This window comes from Lathamus discolor, chromosome 2, assembly GCF_037157495.1.
Source record: "Lathamus discolor isolate bLatDis1 chromosome 2, bLatDis1.hap1, whole genome shotgun sequence".
Taxonomy (NCBI): domain Eukaryota; kingdom Metazoa; phylum Chordata; class Aves; order Psittaciformes; family Psittacidae; genus Lathamus; species Lathamus discolor.
Genome location: NC_088885.1, coordinates 58570782 through 58591928, shown reverse-complemented (window position 1 = coordinate 58591928; position 21147 = coordinate 58570782). Strand labels below are relative to the sequence as shown.

The 21147-nt window shown below is 44.1% G+C and overlaps 1 protein-coding gene across 4 annotated transcripts in view; it reads left to right on the top strand.

Moving 5' to 3' along the window:
- The first annotated feature begins 2828 nt into the window (after nucleotides 1-2828).
- The window catches only part of ALS2CL (ALS2 C-terminal like), a 45649-nt gene continuing 27330 nt past the window's right edge, over nucleotides 2829-21147 (top strand). The window contains exon 1 of one of the 4 annotated variants that reach the window (XM_065666963.1): nucleotides 2829-2913. In XM_065666963.1, coding sequence (XP_065523035.1) covers nucleotides 2911-2913 — 3 coding nt within the window. In that variant the 5' untranslated portion in view covers nucleotides 2829-2910. Of the gene's footprint in view, nucleotides 2914-10303; nucleotides 10324-11265; nucleotides 11359-20748; nucleotides 20935-21147 lie in introns of those variants that run through there. The other 3 variants (XM_065666965.1, XM_065666964.1, XM_065666962.1) reach the window with 3 other exon arrangements.

The following is a 21147-nucleotide window of genomic DNA, read 5'->3' as shown; positions in this document are numbered from 1 at the left end:
CTTCTGGACTTCCAAAATTTTGCTGTTGTTTTAATTCAGCTGAAATTGCCCAAGGGATAAATGTCTGGGAGATACTGAGTTTGCGTGTTTCACTTATTAAAAAGTATGATTTTGAGTAAGGGATTAAATCAGTTGTAGTTCCCACAGAAAGAATAAGTATAGTTTGTGGACAATCCTTGCTGAACACCCAGGGGATCCACACTGGGCAGAGATGCTATGACCAACCAAGCCATAAAGAGCTTTGGTTTCTGCCTACATCTTGCCAGACACCAGTAAATGCAACTACAGGGCATAAATCCACAGAAAAGTGGGCTGCCAGTCCTGCTGCCTGTAGGACTGCTGCTTCTTAGAAGACATTGTCTAAACACAGTACTAGTCTGCTTAAGAGAAGCTTGTGGAAATACACCTGCTGTGTCCTGGGTCAAACACAGTTTAAGCTCCCTAAGCCTCTGGATTGCTATTTCCAGAGTGCAGTTTATTATTAGTGCCTTGCCCACGAGCTGGGAGTTCAGCACTGCTCCCATCCTTTTATTTGTGTGCTCTCAAGAGGTGTGGATTTTTAGCTTTATTTTTTTTTTTTGAGGTTTTTAATGCACTGAGCAAGTGAGACTGATTTTCCTGCTGCTGATGGGGAGCTCTCTCCTGTCTGAATGCTCATGAGCCAGGCCTACCATGGCATCAAACCACTGCTGGAATACATCTCTGCCAAGAGCTGTGCAGTAATAGCATAAACAAACCTGATTGTTTTTTTCCCAGCCTCCAGATTTGTTATTCTACATATGGGTCACTGATGCAGAGTGCCCCCTTTAATTTTCAGGGAAAAAAAAAAAAAAAAAGGATGAAGAAAGTAGTAGATTTCTGCAGCCTCCAGATCTTTCAGCACTTCCTGATTTCATTTCAGCTTCTTTTCTTTGGACAACTTGAAAATTCCTGGAGTGGGTCAGAGCAGAATCCCCTGATGGGATTTTAAATTATAAGATTTCATGTTGGCCTTCTATTTATTTCAGCTTCCCAAGGAGGGTTTATTGTTGTTTGGGTTTTTTTCTTTGTTTGCTTTGTGGTTTTTTCTTTATCCTTTTTCATGACAAGGAACACAAACTCTTCATATGCAAACATCTACTTCTAATTTGGCGACTTGATCCCTTAAGCTGGATATTTTGTAGTGATCTTTTCCCATATACAGATCTATGAGCAATGACCCGTCACCGGATAAGGTTACTCATAGCCCACACTGCACATGCCGTTACTTACCAATTAGTGGATGACCACCAACCTCTTAGTGAAACCACAGGCACTGTTAAACTTGTCAACTTCCTATTTATAGCTTGTGACTTCTACATCCTCTTGGGAAATGTGGCTCTTGCTAAATGTGCCACCTCGCCAATCACTGTGGCAGTGGTGTTGCTACATAAAAAGCACGACAATGCCGTTGGGGGGAATGCCACAGTCTTGAACTGCAAGAGGAGAGTTTTCTCAGTGTGGCAGCAAAATCCCTAGGGTCAAACCACTGAAAGAGGATGTAGCTTTTGCCTGAGTCATCTTCCCCCCACCATGGGGCTTCCTTTATATCTGTCTTTATCCAGAATGATGAGCAAATTGATGAAGGCCCATGGGGGACTTGAGGTCTTGGTCTCCCTGGAAATGCACCAAGCATGGAAGAAGAGAGTGGGGAAGTGAGTCTCCTTGCTTTATTCTGGCTTTGTTGATATTGATATCTTCAGAAAGAAGCTGTGTGTCCCACATGTGCTCATGCTCACTTACATGACGTAAACCTGTTTGCACTCTTGATGGAAATCTGAAACTGGACCAGTGGGTAACTTCTGTGCACATCACAATTCTGTTACGCTGCTCATTCTGCTGGGTTCATGCTGCTTCCCTTCCTCCATGTGCTTCAGAGCACTTTGAAGCTATGATGATGGGCATTGTGCAGGTTTACAGCATTTAGAGAGAAATAACCCTTTGCCATGCTGAATGAATGTTCCTGAATGAGAGGGAATAGGCAATTTGAGGAAGATGCAGGGTCTCCTTTCCTGGTCAAGTGTTGGATCACCTCTGACCAACCACCCCCAGAATCCCCAGTACCCTCCAGCAATCACTTTCAGGCTTTCTCTGCTTTCCTTGCTCTTCCCCCAGAGCAGCTAGTTCTCAAGCCAATGTGCTTGCCTGCTCTCATACATATTTGGAGATTTCTAGGGAGACAGGACACCAGATCCCCATTGCTCTTCAGCCCAACCACAAGCAAAGAGGGGCCATCCCCAGGGCAAGAGAGGATATTTGGGAACCAGGAGATGGGCAAAACCAGGAGAAGGGAGTAATGGACCTTCTTAAACACCTTTGGCTGCAGTTTAATTCCTAGAGCATGGTGAAATGTTTTTTCCCTTCATTTTTGCAGATCCTTTTTCGGTATTTGAAGCTTGCCCTCTGTCCCTGCAGACTGTGGCTACGAAACCTCCTTTGTAGAAGAGTGGAGGCTGCGTTTGTTTTCAGCTGGCTCCATCATAACTTGTCTGCTTTGTGCATCCCAAAAGCACGACAAGCTTTCCCGCAGAGCTGGAAGCAAACTGAGGAACATCCCTAACTCTTGCCTACAGGGAGCAGCAGCCACATCACCCATCTGTGGCTGCTGTTTCCCTTTAAATTCTCTAAAAGCCATTCAAGTGTTGAGTTGCTCACTGAAATTTAATGTGGAGGCTGGCCAAGTGGTGGCAGCCTGCCAGGGGTTTCCATGTCTACCAAGAATGTTTTGCAGTGCACCTTGGGAGAGGAACATTACTTCCTTGATTCTTTTTTTTTAATTCCCTCCCCTTAAAGTGAGTAAATAAAGCAGCTGAAAAGTTAGAGCAGGGAGCTTTCATCACCAGCTCCCCTTTCCATTTACATGGCTACATATCCTGGCTGACAGCTCGACCCATGGTAAGACGGACTTTTTGCTCAGACGGGGCTCAGCGGCTGGGAAATGCTACTAAACTGCTGTTGAAATGGTCTTGTGACAGACTGTGGTCCTGTGGCAAAAGATTTGGCTCTGTGCCATGGTGAAGATCAGGTGATTACAGCTTTGGAAATGGAGTCGTATTCAGTGTGTGACAGTGTCTCTCACCAAAGTTTATTGCTTGGGTATTTTGTAGGGTTAGAAAAGGATGCATCTATGTTTAAGATGCAGGACAGTTCAGAGAGGACGTGAGTTCAGCAAAATACTACCATCTATGCCTCTGTAAAATGGGAATGTTGCTCATTTCCTTGCATCAAGGCAAATAATGACAAATCTTTACTGGCGCTGACAGTGTATATGCTGAGGGAATAGGGTATAATGGTGAGATTCACCATAACGCTGTGGGACAAGGTGGTTTTGTTTCTCCAGCACCATGTCTCCAGGCGGCTGGGCTCTTCATGTAGCCAACGTGCCTTGTGGTTGCAGGTGGCTTCGAGCCCAGTGGGACAGGGCTTTGTTATCCCCTTTCAGCTGCTGAAGGGAGAGGTTGGACACATCCAGTGTGATGCTGTGGGAAGGTGGCTCAAAGAGGGCTACCAATCTCATGTGGCTGCAAAAAGAAGGTAATCTTCTCCTGGTCTGCTCTGTCTCCAGGAACACTGTTGTACCCACTCATCACTGCTTTGACAGCAAAGGTCTATGCTGCTATCTCAGTTGGGGATTTGGGAACTGGGAGGGTCAAGAATAGGGGGAAGACTGGGCCAAAACTTATTCTGCTCTTCAGAGTTGCTCATGTGCTGGCTGACCCTTGTCATTTTCCCCTGTATTTGAGGAGAACCTTTCCCAGCCCTCACAAATCAAATGGTGTCTTTCTCAGGAAGTATCCATAAAACCTATCTGGGTGACAGGGGAAGACTGGTCTTGGCCACAAGAAATGTCTCATGCACTAAGAAAGGAAATGTAGTTGATTCCTGCTCTCTGTCCTCCTTCAGTGAGTCTCTGACCTACCTGTAGCTTCCCTTTCTTCTCTTTCATATCTCCACATGCCAGATACCTCTGGCTATCAGGTTGCTCTGATCCACTGCCAGGATGCTTTTGGCACAGCTTCCCAAGGAGTGGGAAGAAGGCCCCAGCACTGAAGTTGGGGTTGTGTCACCCTGCTCGAGCATTTGGAAGAGCCCTGGTAAAAGTCACTGTCCTCCTGCAGTCAACCACTGCAGACCTTTGGGCCATTCCCCAGCTGGGCTGCTTTGCAGCCCAAAAGACTCAGGCAATTAAGTACTTGTTTATCTCACAGGTAACACTTCTCTGCTCCAACTCAGACGAATTTTCATGTTGTTTTCAGAGCCAGAAGGGTTGCAATCATTCTGCTACAATGAAAGAACACCTTTTAATTATTATTATGCAATTTTCTGGAAACTTATCCATCCAGCTAATCACAGAAAGGCTCAAGGTTTCAGGTAGCTTTGCATAGAGCAAAGTTCTGAGCTAAAAGATGACAACTTGGTACTAACATAGCAAAGTAAATTCCTTTCTGTCTGGATTTCTGGCCCCCTGCATATTATAGCATTTCCTATGGAGTCAGGACAGACTGCCAGAGGCAGTTTTTTCTTATCAAGTCTTTGGAGTAAGAATTAGAATTGCTTTACTGAGCAGTAAGAATATTAGTCGTGTAACACCATGTGGTATGGTGTTCCAGGTGAGCTTGTCGTTGGATGTGATGTGGAACTTGATGTGATTGCAGAGGTGTTGGCATCTTCTGAAAGTGTTTGTAAACCATCTGCACTTTCTGAAGTTCAGAGAGCAATGTAGCACCCTGACTGCTGGATGGCATCTATGGCCAGATGGGTGGGCATCCTGACTTGTTCCTCTGCCCTCAGAGCAGAAGCAAGTACCACAGGTCATATGGAGGGGGACATACCTTGAGCCCACCATGACCATCTAGCTCTCCTGCCTTGGCAGCCTAATCTTCTGTGCTGTGTAGGACAGGGGGAGGATGGGACCAGTTGGTGCAGCTCATGATGCACAGTTTCAGCACCACCTTGTTGCAGCTGGTGTTTGTCCAACAGGCTAAGAAACTGGTACAGCTTGACTAACAGGCAAAGGAAGACATGTTACTTTTGGGTACTTTTTGATCCTTGGATCAGGACCAATGTTTGGTTCCTTATGCTGATGGCCAGTGTGTTCCTGTTTGGTTTTGTCCTTTTCCAGCTCTTCCTTGCTCGAAAGAGGACCAGGTGCTACCTGGTGAAGGCCATCAGCCAACAGCTACTGTCTGTCCAGGATCTTGTCAATGCCTTGGATGATCTTGCACTTCTGCGACTTCAAAGCTGTACCAAATCCCTGCTGGTGATGAAAGTTTGGCAGCACTGGTGCTAAGAACTGGGTCTACCATAGACCAGGTACTGCATGGACACATCATTGTAGACATACCAGCATCAACTCTTGTCTAACAGGAGAGCATGAGTGGAGTGGACTTGCCAAAGGTCATGTAAGCAGCTGGGGAAATGGTATCTAGGTCATCTGGCTGCTCATAGGCTGAAATGCCTAGACTGTGCATGCTTCATGGAATCATAAATTGTTTGGGTTGAAAAGAGACCTTTAGGATCATCGAGTCCAAGCATTAACCCAGCACTGCCAAGTCCACCACTAAACCATGTCACTAAATACCACATCTACACATGTTTTAAATCCCTTCAGGGATGGTGATAACCCCTTTCCTTGACAGCCTGTTCCAGTGCTTGGCAGCCCTTTGGGGGAATAATTTCTTTTTCCTTATATCCAATCTAACCCTCCCCTGGTGCAAATTGAGGCCGTTTCCTCTTGTCCTATTGCTTGTTACTTGGGAGAGGAGACTGGCTCCCACCTCACTACAGCCTCCTTTCAGGTAGTTATAGAGAGTGATAAGGTCTCCCCTGAACCTCCTTTTCTCCAGGCTAAACTCCGCCAGTTCCCTCAACCATTCCTCATCAGACTTGTGCTCCAGACACTTCACCAACTTCATTGCTCTTTTCTGGACATGCTCCAGCAACTCAGTGTGTTTCTTGTAGTGAGGAGCCTAAAACTGAACACAGGATTCAAGGTGTGGCCTCATCAGTGCAGAACACAGGGGGAAAATCACTTCCCTCATCCCGCTGGCCAAACTTTTTCTGATACAAGACAAGATGCTGTTGTCCTTTTTGTCAATGCTGTGACATTAAGTTTGCATCTGGGCTCTCTGAGACTGGAGATTGTAGGAAGTGTCAGTATCTTAGCTTTCTATGGGGCTTTCCTTCATAAGTGGTACCGTGTGGTAAGGAAAGATGTTAAGTACATATTATTATCTGCTTCCATGCCTTTTCTCCTGTGTTTGCCCTGTGTCTGCCCTGCTTGTGGCTATTCTTATGCTTCCATATGTCCCTAGTCTTGTCTGACTGTCATCTCTATCTGTTGTGGACAGAAATACAGACACAGACATATGACTGTTTGCAAAGCCTGTTACCTAATTCGTCTGTGTGTCCTAACATGAGTCTGGAGAAGTTCTAGAATTGTTTTATTTCTGTACTGATTTACTGCTGAATGGTAGCTCAGATGAAGAAAACATGCCTGTACCCATTGTTGATCCCAGTTTCTCATTCCTTGTTTTTTAATCACTCCTGCCTTGCATGCCTCTCTTACCCTTTAGGGTAAAAGCTTGTGTTGCCTCAGTGAAAAGAATCAGGACAAGTTTGATTATCAAGAAGATTGTGAAACTTCTTTTGCATGAGATATGAATAATTGCACACTTAGCCCCTGTTTCCATGCATAGTTTCCCAATGGCATGCACAAACACCATGCTTCTGGGCTTGCAAGGCACTTGAGTTAAAGAAGTACTTGTCTGGATCAGACATCCACCTCTATGTTAAGAGTCTCCTGAGTAAGTGAATCTGAGGACTTGTTGCTCCTGTCTGGGGTGGGTGCTGTGTCAGATCCTTAGCTGGCAAAAGCATAACAGATTCAGTGAGGTTCCAGCTGCTATGACTGCCCTATCCCTTTCCAAAGCCTTATTTTTTTTTTTTTTTGAGGAAAAAATATATTTTTCTCACATCTTCGAACAGCCTCTCCCTGTGGGTAAGGAGGAGCCAAGGTTTCTTTGGGCAATGTTTTGGGAATGAGAAGTTGTAGACTGTTTGCTGCTGCTCTCGGGCATGCTTCAGTAACACTGTATAAGAGCTGGCATAGTCATGGCTATTCTTGTAACTGAGTGAGTCATAAAGCAGTTATTTCCAGAATGGTTGGTTCTTGTTACAAGGGGTGGTGTTGTTCTGGTGATAGAAAGATGTGCTGGCCAGCAGAGATGACTTGGCATCACTGGCCCCAGAACTCAAGATTTTGCCTGGGACCTAGTTTCAGTAGAGGAACCTGGACTATAAAGAGGCTTTGGTTAGAAAAGCCAAAACAAATACTTTTTGATGGAAAAGGCAACTTGATCTGGGGAAGCTGTATTTGAAAGAAATTATGAAGATGGTGAAACACTCTACAGTGAGGGTGTTGAGGCACTGGAAGAGGTTACCAGGAGAAATTGTAGATGCCCCATCCACGGCAGTGTTCAAGGGCAGGTTGGAAGGGGCTTGGAGCACCTTGATCTAGTGGAAGGTGTCCCTGCCCATGGTAGAGGGAGTGGAACTAGATGATCTTTTAAAGTCCCTTCCAACCCAAGCCATTCTGTGTTTCTATGAAAGGGAACATTTTCTCATGAGGTACAAATTAGGGTGAGATTTGGTGGAGTCTTCTCATGTCTAAAACCCCTAAGCAGGAAGAGCAAGGTGAGCTTGGAGTTTTCTTGATACTTTGGATTTCTAGGGGGATAAATGCTTTTACAGATAGTAAGCAACAATTTCATTAATAATGAATTTCAGATAATGAGAGAGAGACCTACAGTGACAGGGAAGATTTCCAAAGACTTCTGTAGAAAACCACTGTGTTTATTTAATAAAAACTGTTAGTAGAAGAAACTTAGTCCTGACAAAACTCCAGGCATGGACTCCTTAATTCAAAAAGAAAAGCTGCATCTGTCAATGTGCCCCTGATTTTTTTGTTGTTATTGTTGTTTATTTTTTTACAACTGAAGGTCTCTCAGGTCTCACTTTCTTATTTTAATTCTAGTACTGAAACCAACAAAAGTTCCCAAGTTAAAAACAGGACTTTTTGTCTTCAGGTTGGTCAGGACCAAAACTCAGCTATTTGCAAAATATGCCTTTGGGTATGTTCTCCCCCATCCCCAAATCAAAGCAGGGTAGGGAAGCAATTGCAATATTATGTTTACAAGACGAGAAGCGTGTCTCATACACAGCCTTAGATGCTCTTCAAACATCTGTGTCCTCATCACTGTCCTGTCTACAGCAGGAATTTTTTGGACAGCAGAGCACTATTGACACTTAAAAATTTTATCAGCCTTTATCTTAAGAAATACTGTCTAATACAATACAATATGGATGATGGATCATGCTGGCTCTCACCCTTCATATCCAACACAGACCTAATCTAGTCTTAAAGGCTGGATGTCAAGGGATGTCAAGTAGCATCAAATCACTGTTTTTGGTGTTCGGTTTTTTTTTTTCCCTGTATTTTAAGGTAAAGCAACAAGAATTCATGCTGTAACCTGTGGCAATCTGGTAGCTGTTGCACAACTGAGCTGCCCATGCAATTGAGACAGGTTAGAGGATGGTGGTAAATAGCATGGTCTGGAAGCTGGAGGTCCTATCTCTGTTGAGGTCAACATGTAGGGCACAGGAATGTGAAGCTGTTCAGAGGAAGATGAAGCAAATTCCTGGCTGTCTGGTTTGCTGCTGTGGGGCATCCAAAGGAGCAAGGGTGATTAGAGCTGGGGAGAAGCTCAGAAAAACAAAATCAGCAAATGAATAGTTGCATACGTGAGAAATGGGTTGCATGGATCATTACTTGCCTTGTCCAACATCCAGAAGGAATGTTTCTGATCTGAAATACAGAGGTGCAAGCATCAGGATGTGGGGCTTCTGCTGCTGCTCATTTGGGTTAAGGCTAAGCAGCCTGGAGGTCTTAGACCAAACATGATACTTGTGCAAATTCTGAGCATTTCAGGAAAACTAGCTGAGTGACTGGAAACAGAATTCTGATGAGGAAACACAAGCAAAAGATGTGTCCCCAAACAAACTGTGTGTCAGCACAGTTTTAACACAGCTTTACCAGACTGGAGTTAAAAAGAATAATGGAGGAGAAACATGAATCTGAAACATGCACAAAAAGCTACTTTACTGAGACTGTACAGAAATAAAGCACAAAGCTGAGCTTGAGGCCCAGACACAAATGCACTCTGTAGGTTGAACCAGAAGATATTAGATGTTCCGGTATTTAAACGGCGGCTACAAACAAAATGGAGACTCCCTTCTTACAAGGAATCATATGGAAAAGAGAAAGGGTAAATGGCACAAGTTATTCCTGGGGGGATTCTGACTGGGTACAAGAGCAAAATTTTTCACAACGAGGGCAATCAGCCACTTGGAGTAATCTCCTCAAGGAAGCGATGGACTCCCCAGTGTTGGAGATACTAAGATTCAGCTGAACCACATGCTAGGTCATCTAGGCTAGGTCATGCTTTACCTGGAAATGTTGGACCAGATGATCTTTGAGGTCTCTTCCAACCCGCAGTTCTATAATCCTATAAAATGAAGGTGGGTTCTTCAGTGTCAATCTCAGCATGGAACAGAGTTCGTAGGCCACTCATGCAATGCCAAAGGGGAGCTGGTGATCCCCAAAACTTTGTGTGCAATAAGAAAATGCTCAGCAGTGGAATCTCTGAAACCTTCCCCTCTTTCTGAATGGTAGGCACTCTCATAAGTTCTGCCAAGGAGCAATCTCCATCCATATAGGGTTTGGAGCCTGGAAAGTTCTGGGATCAAGCACTTATGCAAAGACTTTGAAAAGACTTGAGGTGCGTGTCAACCATCTAGTCCCTTGTAGGGAGAGCGCTTTTTCAGGATGTGGAAAATCCAATTTTATTCTGAATTTTGGACTGAAAGAAAAAGGACTGTAATTGTGCCAACGTCCTAATCACCATCTCTTTGACTTCACAGCTTGCAGAGCAGGTAGGAGACCGGCAGTGAGCTCATTGCGTACTCATCCTTTCCATTCCCTGGCTGCATCCTTTCCTGGTATTGTTCCCTGCTGTGTAGAGGGTTGCTGCTCTGCCTGCTTGTGTAGCGTAAACCATTATGCTGAGGCAGACAGTGAGCACATCTTTCTCTGAAAAGACCCCAGGAGTCCAGGAAAGTGGGAAGGAAGTCGACACAACAGAAGAACTTCTCCAAACAAAAGGTGATTGAGGCATCTCTTGTCTCCTGTTACACCCTGAGCATCCTCACTATAGAGATGGACTTGTCCTGATCCCTCAGGCTGCAGTAAGTTCCAGTAGTTTGTGAAAGTTGTTTAAATCATACAGCTGGGGAGGAGGCAGGCTGCTGAGTCGTAACATGTCAGAGAGCCTGGAAAAGAATGGGGCTTTGTTAGTTCACTTCAGCATGCTTTGAAGCAGAAGGGGAAGGCATGGAGCTTTTGTTGGGCAGCGTATCTACTTTTTCTGGCGTGGAGAGCGAGCGCATGGTGGCGGCTGCTGCTGTGACAGAATGCATGTGTCAATTTGCTGTAACTGAGCATCAACTGGAAAAATGCTTCTGTGCTTTAGGAGGTGGGGTGGTGGATGAGCTCCAGTAGATGGGTCAGGGAGGATGCCAGGCCCTCCTGATAGATGGACTTGGGGGTTTGGGGTTTGGTTTTTATCTTTTTTTAGAAGGAAAGGAAATGGTTACTGCTGGCTCAAGTGCAGGAGAGGACAGACTTTGCATGCATGACATGCAGGCTGTCACACGCTTCCAGCAGCAGGCTCTGAATAGGAGGAAATGTCCCATTTCCCAGGGTTTTCATCTGTGAGCTATGGCAAGTGCAGAAGTCCCACAAGAGGAGAGACTGGCAGAACAAGGAGAAAAAGCACAGGACCTTCATTTGGCAAACTGCTATGGGCATGAACTGTAGGTAAAAAGGGATTAGAGCTGAGAAATGCCACTCCAGAAAGAGAAACACATCCTGCCCTTTTTCCTTTCAGTTTGCTGTATTTTAAGTTTTCCTGGCACACAAGCTGCAAGAGCAAAGATCGCAAAATTTCTTATCCTTTTAGAAAAGGCAAATAACAAGCAATTGCTTTAGAAATCCTATTTGCATGGGTTTCGTAACCGTCTCTCTGGGCTCTGTGGGTGTCTCATCTAATGAACAGGCCCAGATCTGTGTTTCAGCAAACGAGGCGGCCAGACGTGGGAGGGAAAGGTGGGAGGGGAGACCGGTGGCTCCGGGAGCGCTGAGTATTTCAAGACTCAGAAGCTCAGAGGAGCTGCTGCATAGCATTTACTACTGGGGAATTCTAATTGGCTGCCTTATGCAAGGTACGTTGCTCTACACGATGGTTATTTTTGGGTTTCGTGACCAGTGTTTGTTGGTTGGTTGTTTTCCCATTGACCTGAGGCTCGTTTTTATGCTTAGCTGCGTACCACAAGAGGGTTGTAAGATAAACTTTAGCAGGCTGAAGGGATTATTGAAGGAAATATGCTATCAGTAAACATCCTAAAGTTTCTGAGCGTTTTCTACAAGTAGAAATTCTACCTGTGCAAGTGAGCAAAGGTGTGGAGTGCATTTTCCTGGAGCGTAACATGCACTAGTATGAACTGCTGTATTTATCTACTTTATTGAGACAGCATACTGGCCTTACATAAAAAAAGGTACTTTGTCTTAAAAGTATTTAATTTCCAGTAAGGTCTATACTTGCGGCATTAAACCCTTTGCTTACTTTCACCTTGGGTTTTCCAGGAGAGGATGCTGGAGAAGCATGTGCATGCGTGGTCCCTCTTCTGCAGGCAGCTGACCGATCCTGGGTGTGTTGAGGCTTGCTCCTTTGTTGAGGGAGGGATTTTCCACCCGTGCCAGGCAAGCAGGCAGCCTCACCTGGTAACACAAGCCTGATGAAGTAAGGCTGGAAACTGCATTTGTGCTGGAGTTGCACAGCTTGCCTGGTGGAGTAAAGAAACCAATACCCAACTAATTAGTCAGGGTGAGAGAAGCTGATAAGCTCATTAGGGTTTTTGCAAGGGAGGGAAGTGGTCAAATGCTTGCAGGTGTCTTAGGTGTTAAGTGAAAAGTCTGGGTCAAAGGCACAATTATAGGGGAACAGTAACATCCTCAAGACTCCCAAAAAGTAACAAACAACTAGATGTTTAGAGCCAGAGGAGGAGGAGCTTCAGTTCACAGGAGGGACTCTTAAACTTTAGCTTAGTTTAATTTGGACCTGAACCAAAGCTGTGTCTCTTTGTCTGTGGAAAATTCCTACGGCCTGAAAGCTTTCTAGGCCTTGCAGCAGCTCTCTGAAATTCATAGTTTCATCACTTCTACTACAATGACTTCAATTCCCAATGAGATGAAAGGTACTTGAAGAGCTGCAAGGAAATGAGGCATAATTGCCCTTCAAGATCCTATCTTCAACTTAGTAATGCTTTTTGGAGGCAAGCAATACAATTAAGTTCAAGAGGAACAAGATAAATTGAGGGACAGCAGGTCCCCACTAGGAACAGGGTTGCATCTTTTGAGATCCCTAATGCAACAGCTGGTTGTTGAGTGAATGTAAGAGGAATGAACCTCAAAAAGTGGCTAAGCTTATGTTTGTTCTCTAAATAACAGCACTTATTCTTACTGCCAGGGTATCTGGACGACTGGCCTGACTGGGTCGGGTATTGTTTACATTTCTCTTGAATTGGAAAGGGCTCGTGCAAAGTACTTTGGGCTAAACCAACAGGAATTTTCTTGTGAAACAGTTTTGTCATACATTCTGGGCAGCTCTTCAGGTCATCAGAAGACCTGAGTTTTGGCACTCAGTGCACCTCAGTGAACTGTGGTATCTTGGAACGATGATCAGAGGTTAGGAAGCACCAGCAACTCCTTGAAAGTCTGTCTTTTCTCCAGTGGCTTATGATTTGTCTTCCAAGAGCACCAAAAGGTTTTGATGTGACACTAGAAGCTTCCTGCTATACTTAGTCTTTTGTAAAGGCCTTGGGGACTAGAAGAAAGAGGAGGAAAAATTTGGCAGTTCTTCATTCAGGGTGATTGTTGATGTCCTGGATGTGAATTTAAGGGACTCAAATGGAAAGGAGAGGAAGGCTAGGTGCAGGGATTAAACTGATCCAAGCAAGTCTGTCTTTTTTTTTCCTCCATTCCTGTTTCTTTGTACGTTCTTCATTCCTGCCCTGTTTCTAGCAGGTATTGGGAATGCCGTGAAGTGCCTAGGATTAGCATGGGTCACTTGATAGGGCAGCTCTGGGAAGTTTTGTAAGTGTCATTTTGTAGTAGTATGTTGTTAACTTAAGGCTTTGTCTCTAGTGTTAGTGAATATTTGTGAGATGGGAGGAAAGGTAAGTAGTAGTGTTGAAGGGCAGCTGGAGAGTGGATCCAGAACTTCACTTCTGAACATTTGGTAGAGCCAGCCATCTCAAAAGTGGCTATTGTCACTGTTCTGTGGTGATTTTCTGTCCTTTAGAACTTGACCCCATCTGTGAAGCAGTTCTTCTACCACCACTCCCATTGTCCCGTTGTCTCTTCTGATAGTGTTTGTGCATCGGGGTTTGTTTCTAGGCTGTAATTTAGACTCTGATACTCGGTGTCTGGCTCAAAACTGCTTCGATGTAGAAGGTGACACGTTTTCTCAATGCCAAATTTGTAGCTCTCTGTCTCTTTTCTTGTTTGGGTTTGGTTTGGGTTTTTTTGAGGCTATGCTGAAATCCCATTTGCTTCAGAAAAAAAGAGTAAGCATATTGGGAGTATGAGGTCAAGGGAGAGGAGCTTCTGCTCCCAAAGCTGGTACCAGAGCTGTGACACAAAAATTGTCCCTAGCTGTTATCTTTTGTCTTTTCCATATTTCTACTCCAATGGAAAATTATTGAGTTCTCTCTTCTCATGATCTCCTTCCCTTTGCTGCCTCTGTACAACCTGTGGTTGTTTCATTTTTGGCTTGGAGTTTCACCTAGTAATCTCAAGTTATTCTGTGTTGTATGAGAATTGCTGGGTCAGAATAGTTATGCTTCTGCATGCATAAGCTGCTTATAAGTGATAACAATAATGGGAGCTACAAGGACATGGGGGATTAAACCACTAAGTAAACATCATCTCATCTGTGGGCCTTATCACACTTGCCTTGCCATTTGCAAAGACTGAATGATATCCTTAATTGTTGTGAGAGTGATTTTTCATTAGCCTTAGTTGTCAACAACTAAAGGATCTTATTTGAGCTATTTAATTCTGTATCCCCTGAGAGAGACCAGGTATTCCCAAAGGTCCGCTCATCTCACTAAGGCTGGGTTAAATTGGTTACAAAGGGTGCCTGGGGTAAGTAGATGTCCTGATTTCAGTTCAGATAAAGTAATTTATTTTTATATCAGCCTTCAGACACTCAGAAAAGGTAGATGGATTTTGTCCTTTTGAAATCAACTAGAGGTTTATGTTTGTTTTTATTGTGCTCAGGGGTGAACTCCTTAAGGAAGGGGCATGTGCTTCCCATTTGAGTTTGGGGAAGAAAGAGAAAAGCTGGGTCAAGGTTTGTGTAAAGCCTCTGCATTCCCAGTTTCTGCAAAATAAAGGAGGAAAACACTCCCTTCCCCCCACATAGCTTCCTGTTTTTCTGTGTTGAAGGTGGACAAAGACAAAAAGACTGGGAGAAAAAAGTTCTCCTTGAGCTGAAAAATCAATTACTCCAACTTCAGTGCTTTCTGAGCAGAGTACTGAATGCTTGTTTGACCCTTTGTAAGCTCCCGGCCACATACTACTACCCTAAATTTGTTGAGATTTTAGTGTGGTTGGCATTTTGACAGCCTTGCATTGTCTCTTCTTTCAGTGTTCGGGGTCCTGCCACGCAGGTGTCCAACAATTTTGAGTGGTGCATAAAGTCAGCAATAGAAGCCAGGCTATATCCTACCTCTTATAATGCAGAACATGCCTGGAGAAGAACACCACAAGAAGTGGAAAGGGTTGTAGTAATACTTCATCCATGTTTGCTTTTTGCCTGCTCAAGGACTTCCTGAGGTGGAGCTGATGTTTTTGGGTTTGGGTTTGTTTTTTTTTTCGTACTTTCATTGCTGTCCTGGTAAAGAAAATGTTGAACCATGCCTGCTTTCTTCACGTGGCTGGCATTGGCACACTCCCTGTATCCCATACTAAAGCCTAATCCAAGTAACTGCTACCTCTGTTCTTCTCTTCCTCCTTTTTATGCTGCTAAGGGCTGTCTTGGGATTTGCGGTTTTATTGTCTTTCTGCTCTCTTTATTCCCAATTACCTCTTAACTGACACATTGTGTGTTTTTCTGCTTATGAGGTTGCTCCCGTAAGTTGAACTCTAATTCATCCCGAGTCATGACCATCTGAGGCTTGATAAGAGCAGAGTCTGAATGACTGAATTTGCTCCAGCGTGTTGGTGTTGGTTAAACAAAGTCTGGAATTATTTTTCCACATGACAGAATGGTCTTTGTACCAGCCTGAATGCGGACTCATCTGGAGCGTGACATGTGAGGGAAGGGATGTCGGTTGGGAACACAATTACAATGCATGAGGATACTTGGCCCTAAAAGAAAAACAGCAAAGGCTGGGACAGAAAGAGGAATAATGTCTTGGCATTGGCCACCAGAGTTTGCCTCATGGCCTAAAGAGCTCCTGAGTTTATGGACTCTGAGCTGGCACTAACTGAATGAGGAGATCCCACCCTGCTCCTAGGCATGTTTAAGTAATGGTACCTTAAACTATACTGGGGAAGGATTGAGGCTAAAAAGTAATCTGGCAAAGAAAGCTAGGGTCCTTGGTCTGTGCTCAAATAATCTTTCCTTTCCCTTTGCACCTCTCAAGACCAACTCTTAATGCTAATCAATCTCCCCCTCAGTCTAACAATAAATTTCTAACAAGTTCACCTGCTAATTTCCATGGGAGAAACTCCCTACTGGCAGGTTTTGCTCAGAGTTGTGTATTATTCTGCCTGGTACCGTGCATTCATTACAGCTACACAATTGCTTGGGGAAAGACATAATGCTCATTCAGAGGGTGAGTGATTAAGAGCACGGGAGGAATTTTGGGCATCTAGAAGATTTCAAATGTTTTAGGCTGCTGCAAAATGTAGGGGCATTTCTTAGTCCAAGTTTAAGTGGCCAAGCTCTATATTGCATTTATAGACAGTTTTAGATGGATTAGTTAGAAGCAAGACAGTTTTAGATGGATTAGTTAGAAGCAACACTATCACTGGCATGAGAGAAAGTGAAAAGCAGTATCTGAGGAAGAGTTTCAAATTTCTCCTGACAAAGAAATATCTTTAATACCTCTTGGTTTCTGTTTGGAACACTTTTATTTACTTCTGAACCAGAGCTTGAAATAAAGCAGCTTTATCCTTGCTGCTGCAAAGATGATGTACTCACTTGACATGAGCTATAGTAGGAAGGTACCTCTTCAGCTGCAAGGCAGCAATAAATTGACAGCCTTTCAAAAGGCAGGGAAGGGAAAACTTGGCCTGTTTGAAGACTGTATGTAACAAAGTGATGGGCTGGTCCCATTTCTGAGGCTGTTAGTAATATATAGATTATTAACTGCAAATATGGAGGAGACTGGAAGAGCTGCAAAGGTGCAATGCCTTTTAGGGTGAATGATGCAGGGAAAAGGAAGAGTTTAAGGAGGGGAGGGGCTACAGCAAATGTGGTTCCAGCACTTAACATCCCACCTGATTGAGTTAAAATGCCCTAAGCACTCCCTAGATCGGGCATAGCTCATGACAGTTTTCTTCCCTCTGTTAAGTGTTTTTGTTGGCCGGTAATCTTAACCTTAGCACAGAGGGGGATTCACAAGAGGAAGACAGATAATGAATAGTCATTCCGTGGATGTCCAGTTTGTTCCTTAATGTACAGGAGCTGATAAGATTGTTTGACTAGATGTGTTTCCATGAGAAACCTTGTGTCACATCCAAAATACATGGGGCTTTCCAGATATTTTCTTGGTGGAACTGCTGCCTCAGAGCTCCAGACTCCAAAGCAGAAAGGGGTTCTATACAAAGGCGACATTGAGTATTCCACCAAAATGTCTCTTTGCTTGGTTTCCTATCTGTTCCAAATACCCTTCTAGCAATTTTCTGAAACTGGGAATAACAACCTGATATGGTTCCTTGAAACATGTATTTTCCTGCTGAAATGTTCATTTAGCAGCTGAGACCCTTTTGGGGATGAATGTACCTCTGGATGACCCAGGCTCCTCACATCTACTGGATGCTCAGCAACCACTTAGGCCAGTGTTAGCTGCTGCATCACCATTTTACCATTTTTGTTTCCCTCATTGCCATGCTTGCAGAAAGGACAAGAACGTGATAAGCCACAGAGATCTGGTGACTCCTACAGAAGTTGTTTCTCAAGGTTTTTTTCCTGTTTCTACATAAATACCATAATGTGTGTTAGAAGTCCCTTCTGTAATTACAGACCTGTGCTGTACATCTTTCTTGTATCTTCATTCAAGGAGAATAAAGAGATGTGTCTGATACTTCGGAAAATGTTTTGCTAAGGAGATCTCATTTCTCATGAGAGCCTGAAGCAGGCTGGTGGTGGCTGTTTTGGTTTGCCAGTGAAAGCCTCTTGGGGCATCTTCAAAGGCTGTAGACTTTCTGATTTTGCACATAAGCCAGGTGCTGTCATGCAGTGTGCAGCTAGCAGACCCTTCATTGGAGGTGCACCTCCAGTTCTGGCCATCAAGGTGTGCACCATCCTCAAAGATCTTTACTCTCTAGCAACAGAGCCATGCATGAAGAGCAAAATAAAACCTTATGAATAGGCTTCAGAGTGGCTGTGCCCAAGCTTGCCCTGCCCAGCATGCAGCAAACACAGAATTGCAAAACCCCCAAGTCACATGAATGCTGTGTCCAAGCTGAGGGAAGCCAGCACATGACATCCCCAGGTTGCTGCTCAGTGTTTCCATCATTCAGCAGCATTGCAATTTGCATTCAGTTTTTCACACATGTGAATGTACAGCATGACCTCCACATGCCTTTGCACGTTCCCAATTGTTTCCTTTGCCCTCTGTGGCTGAGCCAGTGTTGGTTTTGTTCTCTAGGTGATGAATTTTTTTTCTCCTGTCTGGGCTAGAATATAAATGTGCAAATACTGTTCTTACAGGATTGATGAGGAAAGCTTGGAAATGCTATCTGAAAGTTGTGTTTTCGTTATTGGGTGATGTGATGTGGCAACTTAGGTCTTTTTGTGGTACTGGAAGGGCTGTTTTGAAAGCTGACTGGTGCTGCTCATCCATTCAGGAAATGAACCCTAACTGTTGTGTTCAGGCTGGAAGTAGCCTACAGATTTTCACAGAAAGGGTGAGAACACGGTAGCTAAAAAGAAAAAGACAACACCAAACCCGAACCACTGAGTTAAATTTGTATCAGGTTATATTGGAAGAGTATCCAAATGCTTCTGGTTTTTGCAGAGCTGGCTGAGGTGTCTGCTCAGTATTGCTGCTGCAGGGGTTTCTCAACCCATGTCCTGCACCAGGGGAGTCCTTTGTGGTTATCCCGTAAGGTTTGAGCTCAGGTCTTCATGGGTGATAGAGCCTTAATGAACTAGGATTGTAGATGGGCAGGAGGCAGAGCATGGGACTAGCTGACCAGTTGGGACCAGCTGGAAGGGGCATCCACATCAGTAGGTCCATTTTGGACATACATAGTTCTTCCAAGTGGCCATTACAGAAGTAACCAAATAATACTTAGGCTGGGGCAGTGATGTTTCTACAGTGTTTGGAACATGTTCTTCAGCCTTGAGGAGGCTACTGAGCCTTCTGTCTCTGCCCGTGGCCTGTCGTGGTCCTGTGAAGCAAAGCTGTGGGTATTTATGCTCTTGGTTTGAGTCATTCAGTTTACATTAATCTGTGTGTAATGATTGTTAGGCTTCTCTGGTTGTGTTGATAAGAGAAAAGTTTGGGGAAGACACCGAGCCTGGCATCTAGTACCCATTCTTTTTGTTCAGCATGGGATAAAACATTTTTTTGCAGAATTAAATAAGGAGCAGGTGGAGACACCCTCTCATACTGGAGCCATCTGAAATGATGGTATCATCTTCCCTGTTTCCCTAAAACCAGACAAACCAGCCAGCCTTAAAAAATATAAATAAATCCACCAGACTGTTACTCAGTGAGCCTAATACGACCCCAATGACTACCTGTGGGTCTGCTGAACCATTTGAAAATTAAATGCTGCCACATATCCAGCCCAATTTTACTCACTGATTGAGCAAGCTACTTATGCTTAAAAATTTCTAACAAGCTTGAATGCTCTCTAGGACCTCTGAGAAATAACATCTTTGTGTCTACAAGACAGTAGATTAAGTGGTGGCAAAAATAAGCTTTTACATCTGTCCTGTCCTCTTGATACTCGGGTGAGAGATGCTTGGCTGCTGGCTTGTTTTGCTGTTCCCCCTGGCTCTGTTGCCTTCACTGGGAGGGGCCGGGATGAGTTTGGATTCCAGCTTTCCTCTGGGACAAATTGCGGTGTTCCTGCAAAAAGTAGCCTTATGGTCATGCAGACCTTGATGTATGAAAACTTGCAAACTGATGAGATTATGGAATTTTTTAATGCTTCCTATTTTTCAGACAAGTGAAATTTAAGAGGCAGTGGTTACTAAGAAGAAAACGTTGTTCATCTGCAGTCAGTTTTGTCTGGTTCTGAACAACCACTTAAAACCACACCAGCTAACTGTTAAACTGCAAAGTGTTCCTTGCTCTATGACATAGTTTCAGCCCAAACTCCAGGATGACCTGGAGAGGGAATTCCTAAGCAGAATTTGGTGGCTTTAGGGAACTCAATCTCTTATTTAGCAAGGAATCCACCCACATGGGAAGCTTAAAAATGAGACGTTCCCACCCAACTTAGTCACCCCACCCAGGTGACCTTTTGACAGTTCATGCTAAGATGCTTGAGGTATTTCTTCCTGTAAAGTACAAAGTACAAAGGCTTCTACATCTAACTTCCCAAAATCTCAACATAAGGAGAATGAATCTCACCTATTGTTTGTAGCAGTTGGGGTAGAGGTTCAAGATATATTAGAGTATACCACAAGCAGATAGCCTCAGTTCAGCTCTTCCTGAAAACAATCTAAGGACTATACTTAGATTTCCATTAGTGAATAAATTCAGTCTATCCCATAGCTAAGTAGTTACTGCATAAGCTATACATAGCTAACTTCTCCTTACCTCCCAAACCAGCACGACTATGTGCAAGCTACCTGTTTCAAATGGTCCCTGGACTGCACCCTGGGAATTCTGTGAGAGTCACAGTTGGCACACAGCAAAACTGTGCCAAATTCTCTGCCACTAATTTAGCAATGTAAATCGTTGTGTCATATCCTTGTTTGCTTACTATTGTGAACGTAGACTTCAAGTGTGCGCTACAGCCAGGGTAAAGAGAGGATAAATGTGGACAAACCATACTCAGTCACTTGAGTTTTCTGGTTTGCTTCACAAAGTTAAAAGAATCTCAGAGTTTTGTATTTTTATCACCATTAATAATTGTGATAATTCAGAATCGGAATCAACTGATTCTGTCCATAGAATCTCCTCCACTTGGCCTTTTTCCAGAGCCGTGTCTTATGATGCGTTATTAGCTGGCTGTGTTCACTTCCTCTGATAAATTTGTTTTGGGAGGCAGGGCTGGGAAGGAGGAAGCTACTGGAGTTTGCTCACTTAGGTTTTCTGGCTTTGTTGTTAAATGCTGCCCACTTCCACTTTAGGCAAGCTTTCCTTGTTGACGCAGAGTTTGTGACATATAACCAGCAGTGCAGTGTCTTACTTGGAAAGGAGTAGCACCAGACCCCTGTTCCTCTGGAGGGTTGGCTGTGTGGGATGGCTGGCACAGCTCTACAGCTCCGTACTGTAGCTTGTAGTGCCAAAAAATGTGGACAGAGGCACTGGAACAAAAAACTGGTGAGAGATATGGGAAGAGATGCTCTGCTTCATCCTTTGCTGCCTTGTACTTCAGGGATTATTGTCCTTTTTTTCTGGGAGAATGCATCTGGCACTGAGCAGCATTAACACATGTAAGAAATGTAGGGCCTTTTCCAGTCATGTGGAAGAGGTAATGTGGACCACCTGAGAAGATCTTCAATTTGGGTCATCAGGAAAACGGGCTGTTGCCTC